General features: G+C 41.3%; 3 protein-coding genes across 3 annotated transcripts; all 3 read left to right on the forward strand.

Annotated features, from left to right (window-relative positions):
* The first annotated feature begins 560 nt into the window (after window positions 1-560).
* On the forward strand, window positions 561-3,037 carry LOC127761435 (obtusifoliol 14-alpha demethylase-like). The gene is made up of 2 exons (XM_052285727.1): window positions 561-1,034; window positions 2,036-3,037. Exons 1-2 carry the CDS (start codon window positions 561-563, stop codon window positions 3,035-3,037), a joined length of 1,476 nt encoding a protein of 491 aa, XP_052141687.1.
* Window positions 3,038-5,455: 2,418 nt separating this feature from the next.
* Window positions 5,456-7,684, forward strand: LOC127764156 (uncharacterized). Its single transcript, XM_052288990.1, has 2 exons — window positions 5,456-7,183; window positions 7,384-7,684. Exons 1-2 carry the CDS (start codon window positions 5,761-5,763, stop codon window positions 7,440-7,442), a joined length of 1,482 nt encoding a protein of 493 aa, XP_052144950.1. The 5' UTR covers window positions 5,456-5,760; the 3' UTR covers window positions 7,443-7,684.
* A 6,368-nt stretch (window positions 7,685-14,052) lies between these two features.
* LOC127761439 (uncharacterized) lies at window positions 14,053-20,243 on the forward strand. The gene is made up of 7 exons (XM_052285731.1): window positions 14,053-14,105; window positions 14,191-14,340; window positions 14,851-14,976; window positions 15,062-15,818; window positions 15,909-16,033; window positions 16,112-16,154; window positions 19,664-20,243. Exons 1-6 carry the CDS (start codon window positions 14,053-14,055, stop codon window positions 16,149-16,151), a joined length of 1,251 nt encoding a protein of 416 aa, XP_052141691.1. The 3' UTR covers window positions 16,152-16,154; window positions 19,664-20,243.
* Window positions 20,244-22,013: the final 1,770 nt, after the last annotated feature.

Below are 22,013 nucleotides of genomic sequence, written 5' to 3' on the forward strand. Positions count from 1 at the left end.
GTCGTGTCTCCTCCTATCATGATATGATCAGTCCATTCTGAATGCAAAGGGATCGGATCGATCATTCTCGTGGCTTATACTTGGAATCTCTTTTCTTTTTCTTTGCTGGAATGACTGACTCCATTAATTCATCCAAACTGTACAGCTAGCTTAATTTACCTATGGATCTGACCATCACTAGTCTCGTGGCAGCATGTCTTGTTAGGAAACGATAGGCGAACAAACAATAAAAAACAATAGATCAATCACAAAAGACACGAGATTTAACGTGGAAAACCCTCCCAAAATAGGAGAGAAAAAACCACGGGCGCCAGCCAGCAAAATATCTTCACTATATCTGAGGTGAGGTTACATCACCGCACGGCGGCTTACAAGAGGTATATATATAGTGGAACCCTAAAAGGGATAATGATTCGTACAGCGGGGGCTCCGCCCCCGCACCCCCGGGCGTCCCCAGGCGCACAGCCCAATGGGCCAGCTTCAGCCTTCGCTCCGCTAGGGTAGAAGCTGGCCTTTATTAAGTGCAAATGAATTTGGATCACAACTCAACATGTCTGAGCATGGCAGTTTTGTTTGTGGCCACCAAAATGATCCAACAAAGACCAAGAACCCTGTACCTGTACGAAAAGGAAGAAGAACTACTTCTTCCACCAGTGATGAGCGTAGTTTCAGTACTGACTGCATATCTGCCTACACTTATAGCCAAGGGTCTACCGGCTGTGATCCATGACCTACACTCGAGACTGGGCAGCGTGTTCACGGTAAGCGTTTTCGGCCTGAAGAAGGTGACCCTTCTGGTGGGTCCAGAGGTGACGGCTCATTTCTTCCAAGCCTCAGAATCGGAGATCCGGCAGTCCAATATCTACAAAGTTACTGTTCCCGTTTTCGGCCGTGGGGTTCTGTACGACGTGGACTTGGCTACCAGGAGCAGGCAGATAAGCTTCTGTACCGACTCGATCAAGCCAATCAACTTGAGAGGCCACGTTGATTCTATGGTTCATGAGGTGGAGCTGAGCAATATGCAGACACTATATGTTATCCTCCAGCTGGTTGGTCTTTTAGTTTCTTCCATGCATGCATGTTAACTTATTACTCCCTCTGTTTCTAAATATTTGGCACCGTTAACTTTTTACCACATGTTTGACCGTTCGTCTTATTCAAAAATTTTTGTGGAATATGTAAAACTATACATATACATATAAGTATATTTAACAATGAATCAAATGATAGGAAAAGAATTAATAATTACTTAAATTTTTTGAATAAGACGAATGGTCAAACATATTTAAAAAGGTTAACGGCATCAAATATTTAGAAAGGGATTGAGTATTTCCACTCAATTGGTGTACATGTTATTCTTATATAGAAATCATATATCAAAATGTTTGCCAGTGTGACGGATCCGGCTTCCAGAAGAACTACTTCATGTATATATGCGCTAGCTAGATGCAGTTGCGAAGCCATGTTGAAACTAGAGGGTGCACATGAACCCCCCTAAATTCATAATTTCTCACTTGAAAACACTAAAATGTATAGTATTGCATTAAAATTTTATAAATTTTCAATGGTAGTGTACACCCCTTATTTTGATGCTATCTTCGCCCTTGGCTATATGTGATAAGCAAGCAAGCTAGCAGGCATGCCTGGTGTAGTGATGTCCAACAGGAGATGATGATGAACATTAATTATATTACTGATTGAACAACATTCTTTGTTAGCAGGTTAATTTGCTAGCGTGAACTTTTACCATTTGATGATCTCACTGAATAATTCAGGGCAGGAGATCTGCCTCTTTGATTATGTGGTATCATGCATACTTTTGACTTTTGGTTTGATTTTTCCTATAAATTTATATGCGATTTTGCAATTTGCTGGTTAGTAATATATATATATATATAGAGAGAGAGAGAGAGAGACTTTTCATATGTTTTATTTTGCGTTATGACTTAGTATAGATGCCAGAGCTAGTCCCATGCGTACTATATATGTCTCAATTTTGATCCTAGCTAGATTGATTGGCCACTGCAATTTGTAGGGCTACTTTGCACAGTGGGGGGAAGATGGCGTAGTGGACATAAAGTATGAGATGGGGAACCTGATCCTGCTGATTGCAAACCGATGCTTGCTTGGAAAACAGTTCGGGGAGAGTAAGTTGGAACAAGTATCCACACTCCTCCGTGAGCTCTTCGACAACGGTTTCCACTTGATCAGCCTCTTCTTCCCATATCTCCCTACCCCACAGCACCGTCGGCGCGACAAAGCCCGTACTATGCTCGGGGAGATGATCCACGAGGCAGTGAGATCACGCAGGAATTCAGGCGTAGCTGAGGATGATGTGCTACAGAAATTCCTAGACTCCAAATACATCAACGGCCGCTGCATGACCGAGAATGAGATCGCCGGGCTACTCATTTGCATGATGTTTGCTGCGCAGCACACGAGCTCCAGCACCAGCACATGGACAGGAGCTTGCCTGCTCAGCCATGGCCACCGAAGCTACTTGGCAGCCGCCATCCAAGAGCAGAAAAGAATCATCCAGCAACATGGGGATCGCATAAACTGGGGCATCTTGCTACAGATGACCACACTGACTCACTGCATCAAAGAGGCCCTACGGTTGCACCCTCCAGCAAACCTGCTGATACGCCACGCAAGCAAGAGCTTCAGCGTACAAACAAGACAAGGCCACAGGTATCAAATCCCCAAGGGACATACATTGGCCACCTGTACGACTGTCGGCAACAGACTGCCCTACATCTATAAGGACCCTAATGTATATGACCCAAGTAGATTTGGTCCTGGTAGAGAGGAGGACAAAGTTGGTGGCAAGTTCTCCTACACACCGTTTAGTGCCGGGAGGCACGTTTGTTTGGGAGAGGATTTCGCTTACATGCAAATTAAGGTGATATGGAGCCATTTGCTCAGGAACTTTGACCTCGAATTGATCTCCCCTTTCCCAGAGGAAGAATGGGAGAAATTCATTCCAGGTCCTAAAGGTAAAGTGATGGTTACATATAAGAGACGACGATTGCTCTGATCGATCAGATGCCGTATTCTTCTTGTTTGGGCCCGGGACTTACTTGACTCATAATTAAATATGTTAAGTGTGTAATCTATTAGAGAGAATAAAGGGTAGAACTGTGTGTATGTGTGGAGTCAGTGTGTGTATATATATATATGTATGTAAAAGTTATATGCAAGTTATATGTGTGGACACTGTGGAGTCAGTATACATACATACATGCAGGCATACATACGTACGTACGTACGTGGGTGTGTGTGTATGTGTGCGGAGTTAGTATAATGTAAGTTACAATAAATATATAGCAAAATCAAATAAAAGTGTGTGCACGTATGTTTACACTATAAGTATTTCTCTAGGTCGATAATACTTGTCGTTTTGGACAATGACACATTCTTTAGAAAACAACTTTAACCACTATGAAATATCAATAAATATTTGATTTTATTCCGGCCAGGCGGAGGTGGAGACGGCAGGGGGAAGGGATGGCGTAAACGGCGGACTGGCGGGAGACCGGCAGCAGGCGGTCGTGGATGCGGCGCTCACGCGGCGGCGCCCCGGGTTGGCGGCAGGGGAGGTGCTGGCGGCGAGAGCACCCGAGAAGCGATGGCGCAGAGGCAAAGGTAAGGGGCATGGTGATGGTGGCACAGGGGAGCGAGGACGGTGGCAGTGTGGCTTTCGGCGTGGACTCTCGACCGCAGGCGATGGAGCACGAGTAGGCGAGGCGGTGCACCGAGGGTAGCGGGTGTTGGCGAGTCGCGGACGTCGGCAAAAAGAGGGCAAGGCAGGGGTGATGTACTGATGTGTCGAGCGGAGAGACGGGCTGGACGGCGTCGGCGTGGGACCGCGGGAGGCCACAGCACGGCGCTGTGCCGGGTACGGGTACAGGGAGGCGGAGAAAGTCGTCGGCGGGGGCCCACATGGCCGGCGGGTTTTGCCGGCGAAAAAGGAGGCAGCGCGTCCGGGATTCGTCGCGGAGCGGCGCGTGCACGACTCGGGGCGGCGCACGGCGTTGTGCGAGCGGTGCGGGGTGGCTCGACATTTCGTCGAGCAGGTGGCGCGCACAAGTGGCTGCCTAGAGGAGAAGATGGCAGCTGGGCTGGTTGGGCCATCGGGGATTGGGGGAGGGAGATGGGCCGGCCTGGTTGCTGGGCTGACGGAGAGAGGGGAAAGGAGAAAAATTTCAGCCCAAACGAATAGGATCACGTTTTATTTTCCTGGGAATTTGGGATTTGGAATTTGAAGGGGATTTGAATTGGATTGAAATTTGAATTTCGAAAATTGTAAATGGACTGTACTATAAATGGGACATTGGACTCTAATAATCCTAGGATTATATTTGTGAACTTTGGATGATGGAGTAGAAATCTCTAACGGTACAAACCAAAATTCAAATAAGTACCAAATTTTGAAAATAAATTTTGTATTTAAAATAGGTTTTAAATGGAGGCGAAAATCGGGATGTTATACTTTGTAACTGCACTGTAACTATGATATAACTTATATAAAACTTGTATTCAACTATGGTTTGGTTTGTTAGCGCCAGGATCTTACGCGTGACATGTGTGAAAATTTCTTTATAATATTTTTTCTCTTTATAAACAAATCTTGAGGCAATCCGATGATCACAAATATAAAAGGGGTAAAAAAATACTCAATCTATTTACTTTTGATAGTCATATTTCATCTTGGTATAATTCTACTAGTTATTCCTCGTAAACAAGCGATTCATTAATATTTACATTTCTCGATGCCCATGTAGCCAATCTTATGTTGAAAAATAGAGAGTCACGCATTAAATCCGAGAAAGTCATTAAGAGAATAGGTGGTTGGATTGAAATATGACTATCAAAAATAAATTTTTCAGATTTAAAAATATGCCTATCAAAAATATACGAAAAGAGTACTTACAGAAATTTTATAGCAGATCCGCCAGCGTAATTACACTCTAGTCTATCTCTCTGTCCCTCGGGGCTTGATTTCGACTGTTGTGACGGGCATGTAGTTTCTGTGCACCATTTTGACAGGCCAATCATAAAATTGATGGGTTGATTTGTGTTCTACTACCTTCGTTCTAAAAGTCATGGGTATTCGTGTTCAATGTTTAACCATTCGTCTTATTTAAATAATTTATGAATAAAAAATTAGTCATACATAAAGTACTATTTATATTTTATCATATAATAATAATAAATAAATAAAATTTAAATAAGACTAACGGTCAAACGTTGGATATAAACAATGTAAAACGGTACTTATTTTAGGATGGAGGTATCAGTAAGTTGTAGCTGTACGCCAGAAACAAACTAATTTTGCAGTGTTTTCATATTTCAAAACCTGCAATGTGATGATTGTAAGGAAAATTGACCCATTCAATAGACTTTCATATTGAAAACCGAAAAAGCTAGAGAGGGAGAGCAATCCATGGAAGGAACACATCATCATACGCAGTACTCGTGTTGGAGCTCCGGCGGCTGGAGAAGGACCATCCGCCGGCCGGCGAGTAACGGCGGCGGAGCTCGGGCTGCTGGAGGGGAGGTGCCATCCGCCGGCGTCGGCGAGGCGCCCGCGCGATCCGCGGAAATAGCATCGTCATGGCTTCGCGCGACATCATCATCGCAATTAGCGAGCGACATAGGCGGGGATTCCAAAAAATTCGGATCGATCGAACGACGCAATCCAATCCAAACAAGCCCCCTCGTCGCCGATCTCCGATCGGATCGCCGCCTTGATTCGCCATGGATGATGGTGATGAGCCCGTCCCCTATGTCATGGATGAGGGTGTGCTACTACCCTTGCTGTTTCCGCCGCCGCTGCCGGCCGACGACGACGCCACCGGCGGCGTGAGCCCGAGCTGGGTGTACCTCGACGTCAGAGCCTACGTCTCCCCCGATCCCGTCTCCAACGCCACCACCGCCATCTCCACCACCACCACCGGCGTACGCATCCACGTCTCCTTCTGCCTCGCCCGCCCCCCGCGCCTCTCCTACCTCTGCGTCCACTGCCCCCGCCCCGGCGCCGGCGCCGGCGACGGCGAGGCCGCCTACCGGTTCACTGTCGATCCCCGAGTCATTGGCACGCACGCCGACGTAGCCCTCCTCCGCGTCCCTAACCCCAACGACGGGCTCCACCGCGGCATCAAATCCTACGACTACTTCGTCTACACGGCCGGCGGCGTCACCTCGCTCCGGCTGCTGCCGAACCCGCGCGTCTCCCCCTTCCGCAACGAGGAGGTCGCCATCGTCCGCTGCTCCGGCGGCGCCCGCTACGTCATCGCCTGCCTCATGCCAACCATCAGGCGCCCCATGGAGTTCAAGATCCGGCGCTTCGACTCCGACGTCGGCCGCTGGAAATCCACGGCGGTGTCCATCAGCGAGCCGGTCGAGAGGGACAGGGTGCTCCCCATCCCTGACACGGCCAGCCAGGTGGTCTTCCACTGCACCACCAAGGTCATCACGCTCGCCGGCGACGGCGCCGCCGTCGGCTGGGTGGATCTCTGGAGGGGGATCCTGCTGTGCGACGACGTGCTCGACGAACGCCCCGTGCTCCGCGACCTGCCACTGCCCAAGCCGGCGAGAAGCAACCGCAAATCCTTCTGCAGAGGGCCACCGCATTATTACCGGGACATCACCGTCGTCGTGCACGATTCTGCTCCCACCTGCATCAAGTACGTCGAGATGCAGACCCGCCCCGGTGATCGACCACCTCCTCGACAACGACAGCCGCCGCAACATTCTTCTGATGACTCTGACTCTGATGAGGAGGAAGAGGACGTTGCTTACTACTGGAAGGCTAACATATGGAGCATGCCGATACCAGTTGGTTCATGGGAGGATTGGCAGATGGAGTGCACGGTGGATGTCACCGACATCGCCGTCGTCGACAATGTCAGGTTCAGTGAGCTGCTGCCAAAGATTGGCAATGATCCAGAGGAGACATTGAGGAGGCTGGTCACAGGTTTCCCCACCTTGGGTATGGATGGGGATGTCATTTCTTTCCTGTCCAAGATCAATCGCTTGGATGATAAGGGATGGGTTATCTCTGTTGATCTGAGGAGTAAGACGCTGCAAGGCGTGGCTGAGCTTGATGAGAGGAAGAATTTCCTCTTCAAGCGCTACTACAACACCAGTGAGATCTCCAAATATCTTATCAAGGCTACAGGTTTGCTTTATAACTGTTGCACCCTAATACTCTGATAATCTAATGGATAGTTCATAACCTTCACTTTGACTACTGTTTACAAGTTGTCAGGTTAGAAACTTGATTCATATGAGTGTGTTTAATTTTCAGGGTGCACTCCTAGGATTTGTTTTTGAAGTGCCACTTAAACCCTCTCTCTGTATGTTGTGTGTTTGATGCAGGTGAGGCAGGAACTCTTGTAAAAACTGGGGTTAATAGAGTCTCAAGAAAGAAGAAGTAGGAATTAATTAATGAATCACGTAGGCTATCTGGGTTGAAGAAATGAAACGAGCTGCAGAGACTGGGCGATTAATGAGCTACTTTATCAGAGTTGTTCTGTTCAAGACATGCTACTTTCTGTAATGGATTTGGTTTTCGCCTATCTATCCTGAGTTAAACTGTATCTTCCCCTGATGATTGGCCGGAAATGTATGCTCAGGAATTTTGTTCAGTTATTATACTATAATAAAATGTCAAGCTGGCGACCCCATCGTTAGAGTTCGTGTTTTACCTTTCGTTTTGTAATGAACTCTCTTGCTTTCCGGCTTTCTTCAAAAGCCGGATTTCGTTCGAAATCAGAAAAAAAATTTCTTCAAAAAATTTCGTTCGAAATATCAGAATTTGTCTGAAATTTCGGAATTTCGGTGCCCACCGAAATTTTCTTGCTTCTCCGAAGGGAAAACCCTGGCTGGAGGACCATCCGTCGGCCGGCGAGGAACACGGCGGCGGAGCTCCGGCTGCTGTAGGGAGGGAGGCGCCCGCGGGCCGGCGTCGGCGAGGAGGCCCCGCGATCCGTGGAAATAGCATCATGGCTTCACGCGACATCATGGCAATTAGCGAGTGAGATAGGCCGGAGTTCGGATCGAACGACGAAATTCAAACCAATCAAGCCCCCTCGTAGCTGATCTCCGATCGGATCGCCGCCTTATTCCGCCCTGATCGAACGACTGTTATTTGATGTATTTATATCGATTAAGTTGTTTATATAAGTCTGTATTGGAGTACAGTATCTATTCTTGCTCTAAATACTGAATTATCTTATTTCTATAATACTGTATAGAAGCGATTGATAAAAACAAAAGAGATATTCCCTCTATTTCAAGTTATAAAATGTTTTGACTTTGGTCAAAGTCAAACTGTTTCAAGTTTGACCAAATTTGTACTCAACTCAAGACAAATTTATTATTAAAATATATTCAATTATTATTTTAATGAAACTAATTTCGACTATAAATATTACTATATTTGCATAGGAATAAGTTCACTTGAGATCCCTTAACTTGTCAAGGAATATGATTTTCGTCCTTCAACCATAAAACCAGATACAACGGGTCCCTCAATTATTAAAACCGATACAAAGCAGGTCTCTCAGCGGTTTTGATGGTGGTTTTGGCTGATGTGGCGCCTATGTGGCCGGTTTGACTTGGTCTTTGTCCTACGTGGCGGTGATGTGGCACTAGAAGCAAAAATAAAAATAAAAATAAAAATGTGGGGCCCATGTGTCAGTTAGACAAAAAGGAAAAACAGTGGGACCCACCCCATCCTCCCTATCCACGGACGACGGGAGAGGGCCGACCGGCCGGCACCTCCTTCTCTCTCCCTCCCAGCCATCCTTCCTCCCCGGCGGCGAGCGCGCGCCGCCGGGGAGGAAGGATGGCCTGGAGGGAGAGAAAGAAGGAGGTGCCGGCCGATCGCCCCTCTCCCGTCGTCCGTGGATAGAGAGGATGGTCCATTGTTTTTCCTATTTATCTAGCTGACATGTGGGCTCCATATTTTTTATATTTTTTATATTTTTACATTTTGCTTCTAGTGCCACGTCACCGCCACATAGAACGAGGACCAAATCGAACCGGCCACGTAGGCGCCACATCAGTTAAAACCACCATCAAAACCGCTGAGGGACCTGCTTTGCACCGATTTTAATAGTTGAGGGACCCGTTGTATCTGGTTTTTTGGTTGAAGGACGAAAATCGGATTCCTTAACAAGTTAAGGGACCTCAAGTGAACTTATTCCTATTTGCATATAAATTTAGTCAAACTTAAAATAGTTTGACTTTGACCAAAGTCAAAACGTGTTATAGTCTGAAACGGAGAGAGTAGTATTGTAGCCGATAGGGCATACTTCGTATGTTTCAGGTTATAAGACTTACTACTCTCCTGGTTTCAGGTTAATAAGACGTTTTGATTTTGGTCAAAGGCAAACTACTTCAAGTTTGACTAAGTTTGTAGAAAAAATAATAATATTTTCAACACAAGACAAATATATTATGAAAATATATTCAATTATTAATTTAATGAAACTAATTTGATATTATAAAATTACTATATTTGTTTATAAACTTAGTCAAACTTAGAGTAGTTTGACTTTGACTAAAGTCAAAACGTCTTATAAACTAAAACAGAGGGATTATTTAGAGTTTGTTACTTGTTTATCATAAAGCCGCAACCGATTTGGTTTAACTTGCATTAGCTGGGTCTTGACGGTACGTCACCCAGGGTTATTGTAAAAAACGTCATTCTGCTAGTACTGTTTTATTTCTAGAAGCGCCACTTATGATCCATTCAATTTTTAACGTTTGATGCCGTTTACTGATGGATATAATTTGATCATTCGTCTTATCAAAATATTATGCAAATATTCGAAAATGTAATTCTGCTAAAAGTTCTTTAGGCATTAAACAAATAACAATAAGATAAATAATAATTACATAATTTTAATAAAACAGTCCAAAAGTTAAACGCGTCAAAAATAAAAACAGAGAGTAATTATTACTCCATCAGGAGAGTAATTATTTCAAAAAAAGTGTTTATTAGATATTTTGACTGCATTCACAAACTAGTTAAGGGCTTAACTAAAAACTGCACTTTACTAAATCACAGTGGTGTCTGTCATGATAACGTTTTAGAGAGGATCAATTAGTTTCCGACCGTTTGATCTACTCCTAATCATGCAGTCGCCAGGCGATAGCACAAGATAAAGAGAAAGTACTTAGCGCCTGCATGCGGCTGGTGCTGCCGATACCATGCATTATTTGTGGGACTGCATGGCCTTCCATAGGTTGGAAGAAAAATTAGTTTGGTGGGTGAGAGAAAAGGCAGATTAAGGGCTTGTCCGTTTTAGAGAAAAACAAAGCATTTGGATTCATAAGATTAATTTTTATGAGCGTCATTCCATTTGTTGGATTGAGGTATAGGAAAATCAAAGGAAAGTTTCCTTTCCTACAAGTTGTATAGAGAAAACATAGGAATTTTTCCATCCACTCAAACATGTTGGAAAAATTCCTATGGATTGATGTGTGCAAACATTCCTATTCTTGCACCTTTTCTATTCCTATGGATTCAAATTCCTCAAAATCGAATAAGCCCTAAAGTGGTGGGGGCCTAAATTTGATTATATTTAAAAGTTGGATGGTAGATTTTTTGGAATTTTTTGTATAGTAATCCAATAGCTAGTTATTGTATATATTAGCAATTCCTACCTTTGATGTGAACAACTTTGGAGACAACCGCTAGCTCTCTTATATATATTAAACTTGCTTTAGTTAAGAATACATTGCGGGAGAGAGAGTAAAGGCACGTTCAATGGTAAAGACGAGTATGGTCGCTTAGACAATATAAGATTATTTAGAAACCATGTCTTTACAACAGTGAGATGATAAAAGCTCTAATATAACCATTAATTAAAAATAAGATTCTTTTATTTCCATTGTTTCCTCTTTTTTTTTCACGCTCATACAACTATGTTTTCATTTTATGAAGGCTAAAAGCCGTTGTTAGGCATGTTCAAATCAGAGCCCATATATATATAAACGCTTAAATACTATCTCCGTCCTAAAATATAAGCATTTTTAGCTATGAATCTGGACACTAGCTAAAAATACCTACATTTTAGGACGGAGGTAGTATTTAAGGGTTTAGTAATATATGTTTACTTAGATACCATGTCCTTACAACGGTGAAGACAGCAAACACTCTAAACCATTAATCTACAAAATTATTTTTTATTACTATTATTTCCTTGTTCACATCTTTATGCAGTAAAGTTTTCATTTTATAGATGTTCAAAGTCGTCGCTAAAAAGTTGTTAACCATAGTAAAAATAATGCTTGCCTCTCCTTGTTTCTCTCTCTCTCTCTCTTTCATTTAGCAAACATTTTTAATTAGTAACGTTAAGAGACTACCATTGCACATGCCCTAAGAACAGGTACAATAGAACAGGTACAATAGCAGGCTATAAGTTAGCTATAGACACATTTCGAGAAGATAGAAGATGTGAGAGAATAGCGGCGGGCTACAGATTTGTAGCCAGCTACAGTACGGACTTTAAAATACATGTGTAGTGTATGACAGGTGGGACTAAATATTAATTATGTAGTATATGTTTATAGATAACTATTGTATAAATTAGCTATTAAGTTGACTATAAATAATTTGAAGGTAGCAATTTGCTATACTATTAAACTTGCTCTAATACTATAGTATATCCTTTTCCGTACATGTAGCAAAAGCTTACTGTTCTAGGAGTATTAATTATTGCTAGCTGATCATACCACGTTAGTCGTTAAGCATGCATGCAGCTAGGACTTAAGTGGTGCCCCACAAATAGGGCTGGAAACGAGCCGAGCCAAGCCAGGCTCGGCTCGGTGGCTCGCAACAAGGTAGGCTTAGCTTGGCTCGGCTCGGTTAGGGAAACGAGCTAAAACATGAGCTCGGCTCGACTCGTTTCCTAGCTCGAGTTGGCTTGCGAGCCTTCTGTTGAAGCTATATAATTTATAATCATTAAGGAAAACGATAACAAATTATCAACATGTAAAATTAAAATAACTTTATATATTCAATTCATTAGAATATAGATAATAAATTACATATTGACAAATAATAACTCCACTAGAAAATAAAATCATCCATATAAATACGTGATGGCCTAGGCTCACGAGCCAAATCAAGCGGCTCGCGAGCTAGCTCGGGCTCGGCTCGTTTCAGGAACGAGCTGAAAAGGAGGCTTGGGCTTGGCTCGTTTGGCATTTAAGCCGAGCTGAGCTAAGCGAGCTCGAGCCAAGCCCGAGTTGAGTTCACGAGCCCAAACTTTTTTTCCATCCCTACCCACAAATAATTAATTAATTCCTGCTTTGTGTTTGAAAAGGGAAACCGTACGTGCTTTTGTGCTTTTGTACGCATGCAAAAATTATACCCCTACTTGCATTAATTAGCACGGTTAGTTGATGTTGATCCTGGTCGTGTAGTATCTCTGTTTTAAAAAGGGAAACCACTTGCATTAGCACGGCTTAATTTGATGCTACGTACACTTGCATGCATGGTTACGAACGTTCTATAACTGCATCACGATGGTGGGGTTTTGATAGAAGAGTCTACATAGCCTTTAATTGTTTGTTCGGCGTTCTATGAAATTAGAAAAAATTCTACGTTGAGAAAAAAAATGTAGCCATCCACTCGTCTATCGAGAAATACCCAGGGGTCTTTCGGCTAACTCCATAAGGTGGTGGGCTATATGATCTGGGTTCAAAGCCTCACCCTTTCTAATTATTTGATATTAGATCCTTCCCTAATATTCGAGTCTTTTTTTATCCACTCGTTTATGGTTCCATGACATTAAAAAAAAAACTAGATGAAAATATATAGATAAATATATGTTAAATATTATAGAAATGGTATATCGATATATGTTGAAATATGTGAAAATGATGTGGTGATGATGACTTTGATACGTTTGCATGTTAAAATCTAGATTATACACTAATTTGTAAATAATATTGTATGTTTGTATGTGCTTTAAAATCAGTAATAATTGTTGGGTAATGATATAACTTGTGTGCATGTTCAGCTTTAGAATATACTGAGGTTATAACTAATATCGTACCTAGGGATTGAAGGTCCAAATGCGAAACACATAATGAGACTCTAAAATTAAATATTACTCCGTATTTTAATGGATAACGGTGTTGACTTTTTTTTACCAATGTTTGACCATTCATTTTATTTAAAATTTTTGTGCAAATATGAAAATATTCATGTCATGCTTAAAAAATATTTGATAATGAATCAAGTCACAATAAAATAAATGACAATTACATAACTTTTTTTAATAAGACGAATGGTTAAACGTTAGAAAAAAATCAACGGCGTTATATATTAAAATATAGAGGTAGTATAATTTAACCAAAGCATGCTTTCCCATAATTAGAAACGAATCGTCAAGCACAACCCATCAATGGGATTGGGTAAATGGGCCTTGTAATCTTTATGGTTTGTTTTTTTCTTCTGTTTACTAAGCCTTGTAATTTGATGCTAATAAAGTATAGATAATTACTACGAATGATAAACATGTGTGCACATAAGTGAAGATCCTACGTAAAATCCAGTAATCATAATAGGAGTTTTGGGATGGGCTTAAAGCAGAGAACTGAATCGGGCTCTCTTTTTTAAAGACTGGTTTGAGATATTTTTTGGGCCTTCCATTGAGAAAAGAAGATGTATGCTGGGTGTATCGTCGCCTCAATGCTCTTCTGCTAATTGGCTATTTATGTAGTCTGCTCGTCTCCATGGCTCCATATGAATATGCATGTAAATCCTTTTCTTTTAGGGAAACTACCGTAGGAGAGCATCCTACACATGCACATCCAATTAAGCTCTCTGATGCAAATATGGACATGTTTATGAGTACATGTCAGGATTGCTCCCTGCAATAATGCAAATATGTCTAAATTAAATCCCAATGATTTCATACAATAGAAAATTCATAAAATGCCATCATAAATATAAGTGAGTTGTGAAATACTATCGTATACGAGAATGATCATGTGGGGTCTGGACCCACATGTTAATGACATACGATGATATTTTTCAACTTCATGATCTTCGTGATAGTTTTTCATGATCATGTGGGGTCTGCACGGGCATTTTTTCTAGTCGTATTATAATTCTTTTGAAGGATGTATAAATTTGTTTTTTGACATTATAGTCTCATGCAGCTTCACAGTAGAGCACAGAGAAGGGCCTTTCTATGCTGGGGAACTAAAGTCTATGGTCTATCAGAACAGCAAAACTTTTTGTGTCTACTATGGGCACTTCCAAGGACAATATGCAAACCTGGGTACAAAAATATCCAACTCATATGTGAGGTGCGACTTGCTACTTATTTACATTGCCTTTTTCCAAATGTTATATCAGCTGAAAATATTGATGAATCGCTTTACAAATTCCTGCCATTATCTTTCGAATTTGTTAATTTATGGTGACACAATTTGCTAGATAGATAGATAGATATATATATATAGAGAGAGAGAGAGAGCATGCATGTGGACTTGTCTCACTGGACAGTCAGAAGCATAAGTAGTTAATAGAGAGCAGACTGAAGACAGGAGAATATATGAATGACTAGAGAGTGTAACTTTCTTTTAATGTCAACTGAAAGTGTATGGATAATTTCCTATGCTTCTTAGGAAATCCTATTGTGGTCAAAATGTTCTTACTAATCTCAGTAACATGTCTGCTGTCAAATACTGTGGTTGGAATTTATCAGATTATTTTGGATTGTGTAGTTAAGTTTATACCTCAAATTTATGGCGTATGTTGTATAGACAGATCTTTATCTTTTGCAAATGTTGTAACTGTGCGTTCATTCTGAACAGGGTCGTGGGCTTCTTGCGAAGTGCTATAGGAAGATTCATCACCGAATATGAACTTGATGATCAATGGAGAGAAATCTCAAATGACCCCCCAAAGATTCATATTGATGGCCTGCCCCCAGCTGGAAGGTTTGCTCTCTACATGAGATAGAAAAGAGAAAAAGGAAGTCTTATGCGCCTTGTCTTTTGAGTAAAGACTGTCATTTTAATGCAGCATTGTTTCACTCCGATATTTCCTGGGACAAGCACGGAACAAACTTGTGGAGACTGCACGCATCTATGATCCCAATGGTAGCTTAGTCGCTGATAGTACCAATCTGGGAAGGAGAGTGTTCCTAGGGTTCCTCGTCTATATCATCAATCAGCATAAAGATGGACGCAGTTGGTGTGGTGATTTTTCTATTGATGATCTACTAGTCAGAAATGAATCAACATTTGGAATCACGAAGGTGGCTTCTTCCCATGCAAGTTGTAAAGCAATGGCTGAGGATCTGAAACAGTTGACAGAGATACTAGAGAAACACTTTCGCACAGCTCAAGGGCAGGTCCCTGGCTACTTCATTAAGCTTTTTTCTGATCTAAAAGAGAGCGCACAAGAGCTCGGGCAGTACAACTCAGAGAAAACCAGTAAGTTCCATAAGTATCTGAGTTCACATCTTGCACTCAGGTCTGCGATGTCAAGGAGGCACCTGTTTATGGATTTGTTCCGAGCGTACCAGCTACTTGGGAAAACTGCAAAGAAGGATTTGATATCCCTTCTTGGAACCATGTTTCCAGAAGATAAGTGGCTTCACAAAGTACGCAAGCACCAAATGTTTATAAAAGTATCTGAGTATGGCATTGTGGAAGGTGACGCAGATAAGGCATCTAACAGTCAAGATCAGAAGAAGAAAAGATCATACAGTGGCGATCTTTTAGATTTGCTGGTGTTTATCCGCCATGTTACTGAGCATGGGGCGGATTACATGAAGGTACGGGCATATGAAATCTTAATTTTCTCTTTAATTTCATATATGTGCAAGTTCAGTTTCCTGACAAGTGTTCAAAACTTTGTCTTTAAGGATGATAACATGGAGCAAAAACTCAAGAGTTTGGTTGAAACTGACTTGATAATTGCCAAGTATCTTTCGGCTGCCGTTGTAGACCTTATCAAGGCTTTGGTGAAGAGTGACTTGCTAAAAGACATGTACCTTTTCTTCTCTTGTATGTTTATTTGTTTTCTCTTGAAATATATTTGTTGAAATGATTATTTTCCATATTGCAGGTTTTCTGACCCGTGGAATGCGTTTTCTAATTCTTCCTAATAGGTATATAAAGTTTTACTTATTTTCCTGCCATTTGATCTTCTAGTAAATTTCATAGTATCCATATTCTGCATCTGCGGGTCAACTTTCTTATTACTACTATAACAAAGTAGTTGCATAATGATTACTGTCACCGACAATACCTTGACCTGCGCTATATATGAAAATCCGCTGCATTTCGTGAATAGTGGCTAGCACTAATAACAATATCCTGTGAGTCCACTACTTATATATTACACACTATTCACACTATTTACTGTCCCAGGGCCCATAGGTTTTTTTTTTTTTGCCGGGTCGGCCGAAAGATTCGGTCGACCAATTTTATTAAGGAAGAGGATTTTAGAAAACATTACAAAGAAGCTTACAACGACAGTACACTGTCGAGATGGAGAAGGGCTAGGCCCTCATCCCGTAAGCTGGAGAGGAAAAAAAAATACAATGCCCTAAGGCAAACTCTAATCAGAGATGATCGTTATTACATGGTTGGATAACTCCTGCGGTCTTCCACACTAGGATTTCCTCCTTGATATCCTCCACTAGTTGCTCAGGGGTGCGCACTTTCTGCTCGAAGATCCTAGCATTACGCTCTTTCCACAGAGACCAGCAGATTAGGGCGACAACACTGTCAAAGATGTCCCTGTAGCTGGTCCGAAAAAACCTCCTTGCGTTCGTCCACCAATCTGTTAGGTTTTCTTCTTCACGTCCAGACATGGGGAAGCTGATTCCAATCCAGTTTTTCATCAGTAGCCAGACTCTCTAGGTGTAATCACAAGTGAGCAACAGATGTGAGCAGCTTTCATCTTCACGCTGGCATAGCACGCAATGTTCCTCGTGCGGCCATCCCTTCTTTTCAAGATTGTCGGCTGTTGAACAGCGACCCTTTGCAGCCAGCCACAAGAAAAATCTTACTTTGGAAGGCGCCTTGGTGGTCCAGATCAGCTCGCTGGAGACACAGAGCTCCCTGGCCATGAAGAACAGCTCATATGCTGAAGAAACAGAGAACCTCCCATCAGGTGTTGGCCCATGGGGTGTAATACTCCGTTGATGAACTTTCTTCTTAGCCTCTGTGACAGACCATTTTCAACCTGAAAGGAAGCAACAAATCATGCGCGCACTATTAACAATTTCTTCACAGCATTATTCCTGCAACCACTTTGCTTCAAACCTGAAGCCACTGTTGCCCCCCTGACATCACAGAAATCTTGTAACTCCAAATAGTATGGTCACAGGTTTATGAACTGAGTATCTTGGATCTCGTAGTATCACCTTATATGACGGGAACCTTGTCACCAATTTTGGGACCCAACAGCCCTATCAAGTCTGTCTTTTACATATTTGTTGGCCTCATGGCTGTTGTTTCCTCCAGGTCTGTACTTGTCTCCTAAATAACCAAGATCATGAACCTTGTTAAAGTGTTTGGCACAAAGCCATGGAAGTTGCTGATGTTGATTTTCAAGAGCTTCCAAGTCTTACTCTCTCTTATCTGTCTCTGGTTCCCATAAAAGCATGTGAACCATCCTGCTCCACCATCACCACATTAATATGATATCTGGAATAATTGTGAACTCAATGTCTACATGTTGCTTCCACAATAGAGCAAGCCCACCACTTCTACCTTCACTATCTCTAACCACCATATTTGACATTCCCAGCAAGTACTTGAACCAACTCGTCATCTTCTCATCTATTTTAGTTTAGTATCTGGTAATATAAAATGTTGAGGTCCTCTTGCTTCTGGAGGTCCAGAAGCCCTCGAACTGCCAGGACATTCCCCAATTCCCAGCAGTTCCAAGCTGTTAATCCTCGTTTTGGCTTGCTGGCCTGTCACTGCAGCCCAGACTTCACAATTTCTAAAGTGGTGTTTTCTTCCTTTTTCATCCTCCCCATCATCTCTTGCTTTCTTTAACAACCCTGTCTCTACCTCAACCTCCATCAAGTCAGCATTCCTCTTACTCCTTTGTTTGCCCTCTCCCCTTGCTATACGCTTCAAAGTACCTTGCCTTGTGCCTGTTGCTGTCTTTTGATCACCGCTTTCTACTCTTCTCTGATCCCCCACTTTCTCATCAAGCTTGTCACTGGTTTGTCTTGCGCTTGATCACTCTCCTTTTTAGTTGTTGTTGTTATAATACTGTTCTTCTTCTTCTTGTTGTTCTTGTGGAGAAGAGACAACACGCTAATTTGGATCTATAACCTACTAATATTAGGCTTTGGAAATCCGTGATATATCATATAACCGAGCAGACTCGACATAAAAAAGTTTTCCTCTGGGTCCTATATATGGTTAATAGTTGCCGACTACAATTGCCTTGATTCTTTAAGTGAAACAGTTGGAGAGTACCATATGTTTATCCCAGTTGAAAAAACAGTGGTTATACCTTTTTTTTTTTTTTACAAAAAACAGCAGGCGAGACTCCTACACATATAGCCACTAGGGATAATCAGAAGTTAGGGAGTGAAATCAGCCTGAATCTTTTGGACTACCTTATGCCTGTACTTAGTTAAAACTTTTCACTCCTGAATAATAAATTGTGTTATGTGTCTAGATGTGTATTACAAATGCGATTACAGATGTGGTTTATGCTTATCTCTTATTGTACTACTCTGTACTATTAGCACAAATGTGTATGTGGATAGGAATTGTTTACTTTACATGTTCTAGTTTGCTGAATCTATCCGTGCTGAAAAGCCTTCATTAAATTAGTTGTTGTTTTTCATTTTTGAAAAAAAAATTCTACGATGTGACATGGTCTGTGCCTCCATGCCAAAGGCGGGGGGTGGGGTTAATCTGAGGGATTACTTGGTAGTTTATATTAAAAAGAATTAGTGGCAAGGATCAGTTCTGATAAAATTTTTAAGGTTTATGATCCTAGCAACTGATGCCAGCTTGTGAATATGAATAGCTCCAGCTTCCAGTTATAATTTCAACCATATATATTATTGAACCCTGTTTCTTAACACCGTCATCCCAAAAACAGAAACAAACAGCAATGCAACTACAAAAGCTTCATCTATATGAAATCCCAATTCACATCCAACATGTGAAACCTACACTGATACAATGTTATCTTATCTATGAAACAAACATTTGTATGACTAGCTCACCCTTTAGATACCTAACAAAATAAAGCGCACCAACATGCGAATAATTTGTTTGAATGCCATTGCCAAACCTACGTAAACCTTCTACTCTTGAATTTTGCTTTCCGTAGACACTGTGAGTTCAAAAACCGATGATCCATTTCCTTCCTATGGCTTTTTAGTTTATACTCGTGAACTTTGTTGGCAAGCCCAAAGCTTTATGTGTTGTATCATAATAGGGATAATATTTTTAAAAAAATACAAAGAAGATTACAAGATCAGAATTGACAAAAAAATAGTGGTTATATCATTGGCAATATGGGAGTGGGGAACATCGATCGTATTTAGCAGCAAAGACTTAAATCACCAGCCCCAACCAATTCCTGCTTGCCCTTGGTGTGGAAGAAGTAATCCTTTTATATCTGTTGATGCAGGTGGGTGTTACGCTTGTTGGAGAAGAGAGGCACCACTGCATATCTTGTATTCAAAGTGCCGTCAAGGATTTGAGAGTGCCTCGTTCAGTAATCATAGTTAGCTGAAGTCTGTGGTGTCGGTGTTTAGCTTCCAAACTTGGTTAGAATTTTGACTTTCCTGCTTGCTGTCGTAGTATGCTTCATATTTTTTTTCTTTTTTCTTTTTTTGAGGTTGGGCCAGGTGAGGTACCCCTGATCTCCAGTAAGGACCCCTGACTGTTAGTTCTATGCTAGGAGAGTAGTTTTGGTGTGATGTGTTGGGAGTTGTTCAGTCTTTTTGAGCTTAACCTGTAAAGTTGGTACCCGGCGTGCGTATGGATCGGAGCTGGTGAACAGAGAAGGAAGACGCGCACATTGGGGGTGATTTTGGAGCGTGTTGACTGTTGACGACTGGTAGGTTGCTAGGGAAATCTGCATAACCTGGATTACAGCCCTTGTTTGGGGGTTTGTTCTCTGTCGGTTGGTCTGCAATGTTTATTTTAATCCCCTTTCTTATTGTTGGCTATTTCTTGTCATGCTACCCCTCATGGAAATATCGATCTTTTACATTAGCATATAAAATATTAATTATTGGACCATAAATAATGCTTAAAGATTTAAAGATATAATTCCATAGCAATTTAAATCAATGGAATATAGAATACTTTGGTAAGATGGCCAAAATTGCCAAAATTCTCTGGGGTCTCTAGCCAAACAAAGGAGGCTGGAGGAATGTATCACGATAGATGTGAAAGTGGTCTATATAGATTGCCTGTGAATTGTAATACAAAATTAATCAGTTGGGATGGACCGGGATAATTATTTCATACTTCATATAGGCATGTGCATGTCTCAAAGTTTGCTAATTTTGTTTGTTGGGCACCATGGGAAATTATACTAATTGATAAGGCTGGTGTATGCTTTTCTAGGAGTATCAAGTTAGTAATAGTGAAAATTTCTTTTAGAAGTGGTAGAAGAGTTACCTGGTTTTTTTAACCTTAATAGTTGCCTGATTTTAGCTCAACATCCATAGCATAAGGAGCCCATTGGCTAAACAATCTCAACGCACAGTTTGAGAGATGATCACAACAAAATCTGATAGTAAGAGATTGATGTTACCAGCTGATAGTCTGTCAAACAATTTAGAGGGTTGGTGTTATTCATCTTTTTTCTGGAACAAACAATACCACGGTTGTGTTTAGTTCCTGAAAAAAGTTGGAAGTTTGAAGAAAGTTGGGAGTTTGAAAAAAAGTTAGAAGTTCATGTATGTAGGGAAATTTTTGATGTGATATGATGTGATGGAAAGTTGAGAAAAGGGGGGAAACTAAACACGGCCCACATGTAATCCAAAGGAAAAGAAACATACAGAATAAAGCTAATGTAACATCTACATGCTAGCAAAAGTCCACAAAAGAGAGAGCTATAGATGTGTGGAGCTGATAGTAAAAATCAAAACATATACAAAATTCAGCTAGGAAAAGTGTGAAACTGTACGGTAGCTAGGTAAGCAACCAGCAGTAGCTATCCGCGAGAAAGTACTTGGGATGAAGTAGTAAAATAATTGATTGTACATCAACAAATCTAACATTTACTCAGATAAAATTTCACATGCTGCGCTCAGAAATTGGATGCTAAGTGCTAACATGTGAGCAAGAACCAAAGAGGGAGAAAAAGATGATATTGCAGTTACATTATGCTTGATAACTCGATTTACCTTGGCTGTGTATATCTATTTAGATGTAGAATTCAGGTATTACCCATTATTTTTATTTTTAAAAAAAAGCCCGCGGCCACTCACATTTGTGGTCCAATCGATTGATAAAGAGCACTCCACATTAGGGTTGATGATGGAGAATTACAATGTAATTAAAGAGGATAACGGAGAGAGGGATTAATCACCGCAATTGGTATTTCATTAATAACTAGTTGGGTGGCCTTGCGCGGCTAGCACCCATATAAAATTATTTATTTTTTACATGTGATTTTGCTTAAAATTTGTTAAATATCTATCTTGTTGTCTTAAGATTTTGAAAGACCGAACTTTATCATCCGCACGTTTCTAATTTTATAGTTTTTAAAAGTTATTTCGGTCGCTATCCCTTACTCATTTCTCATGTCTTTATTTACTTGTGGATCTATCACTTTTTTTATTCATATCTTCCATGAAACCTTTGAAAATTAGATCTTTTAGTTTTTTGAGTTCATTATCTTTGAAATTTGTTTTTATAATTTTTTTAAAGTTACGTCAAACACCGCCACTGTACTCCTCTACGGCCCCTCCGCTGCCTCCTCTATTTATTATCATTGGGAATTTAAAAATCAAATATAATTA

This window comes from Oryza glaberrima, chromosome 2 (assembly GCF_000147395.1).
Source record: "Oryza glaberrima chromosome 2, OglaRS2, whole genome shotgun sequence".
NCBI lineage: Eukaryota > Viridiplantae > Streptophyta > Magnoliopsida > Poales > Poaceae > Oryza > Oryza glaberrima.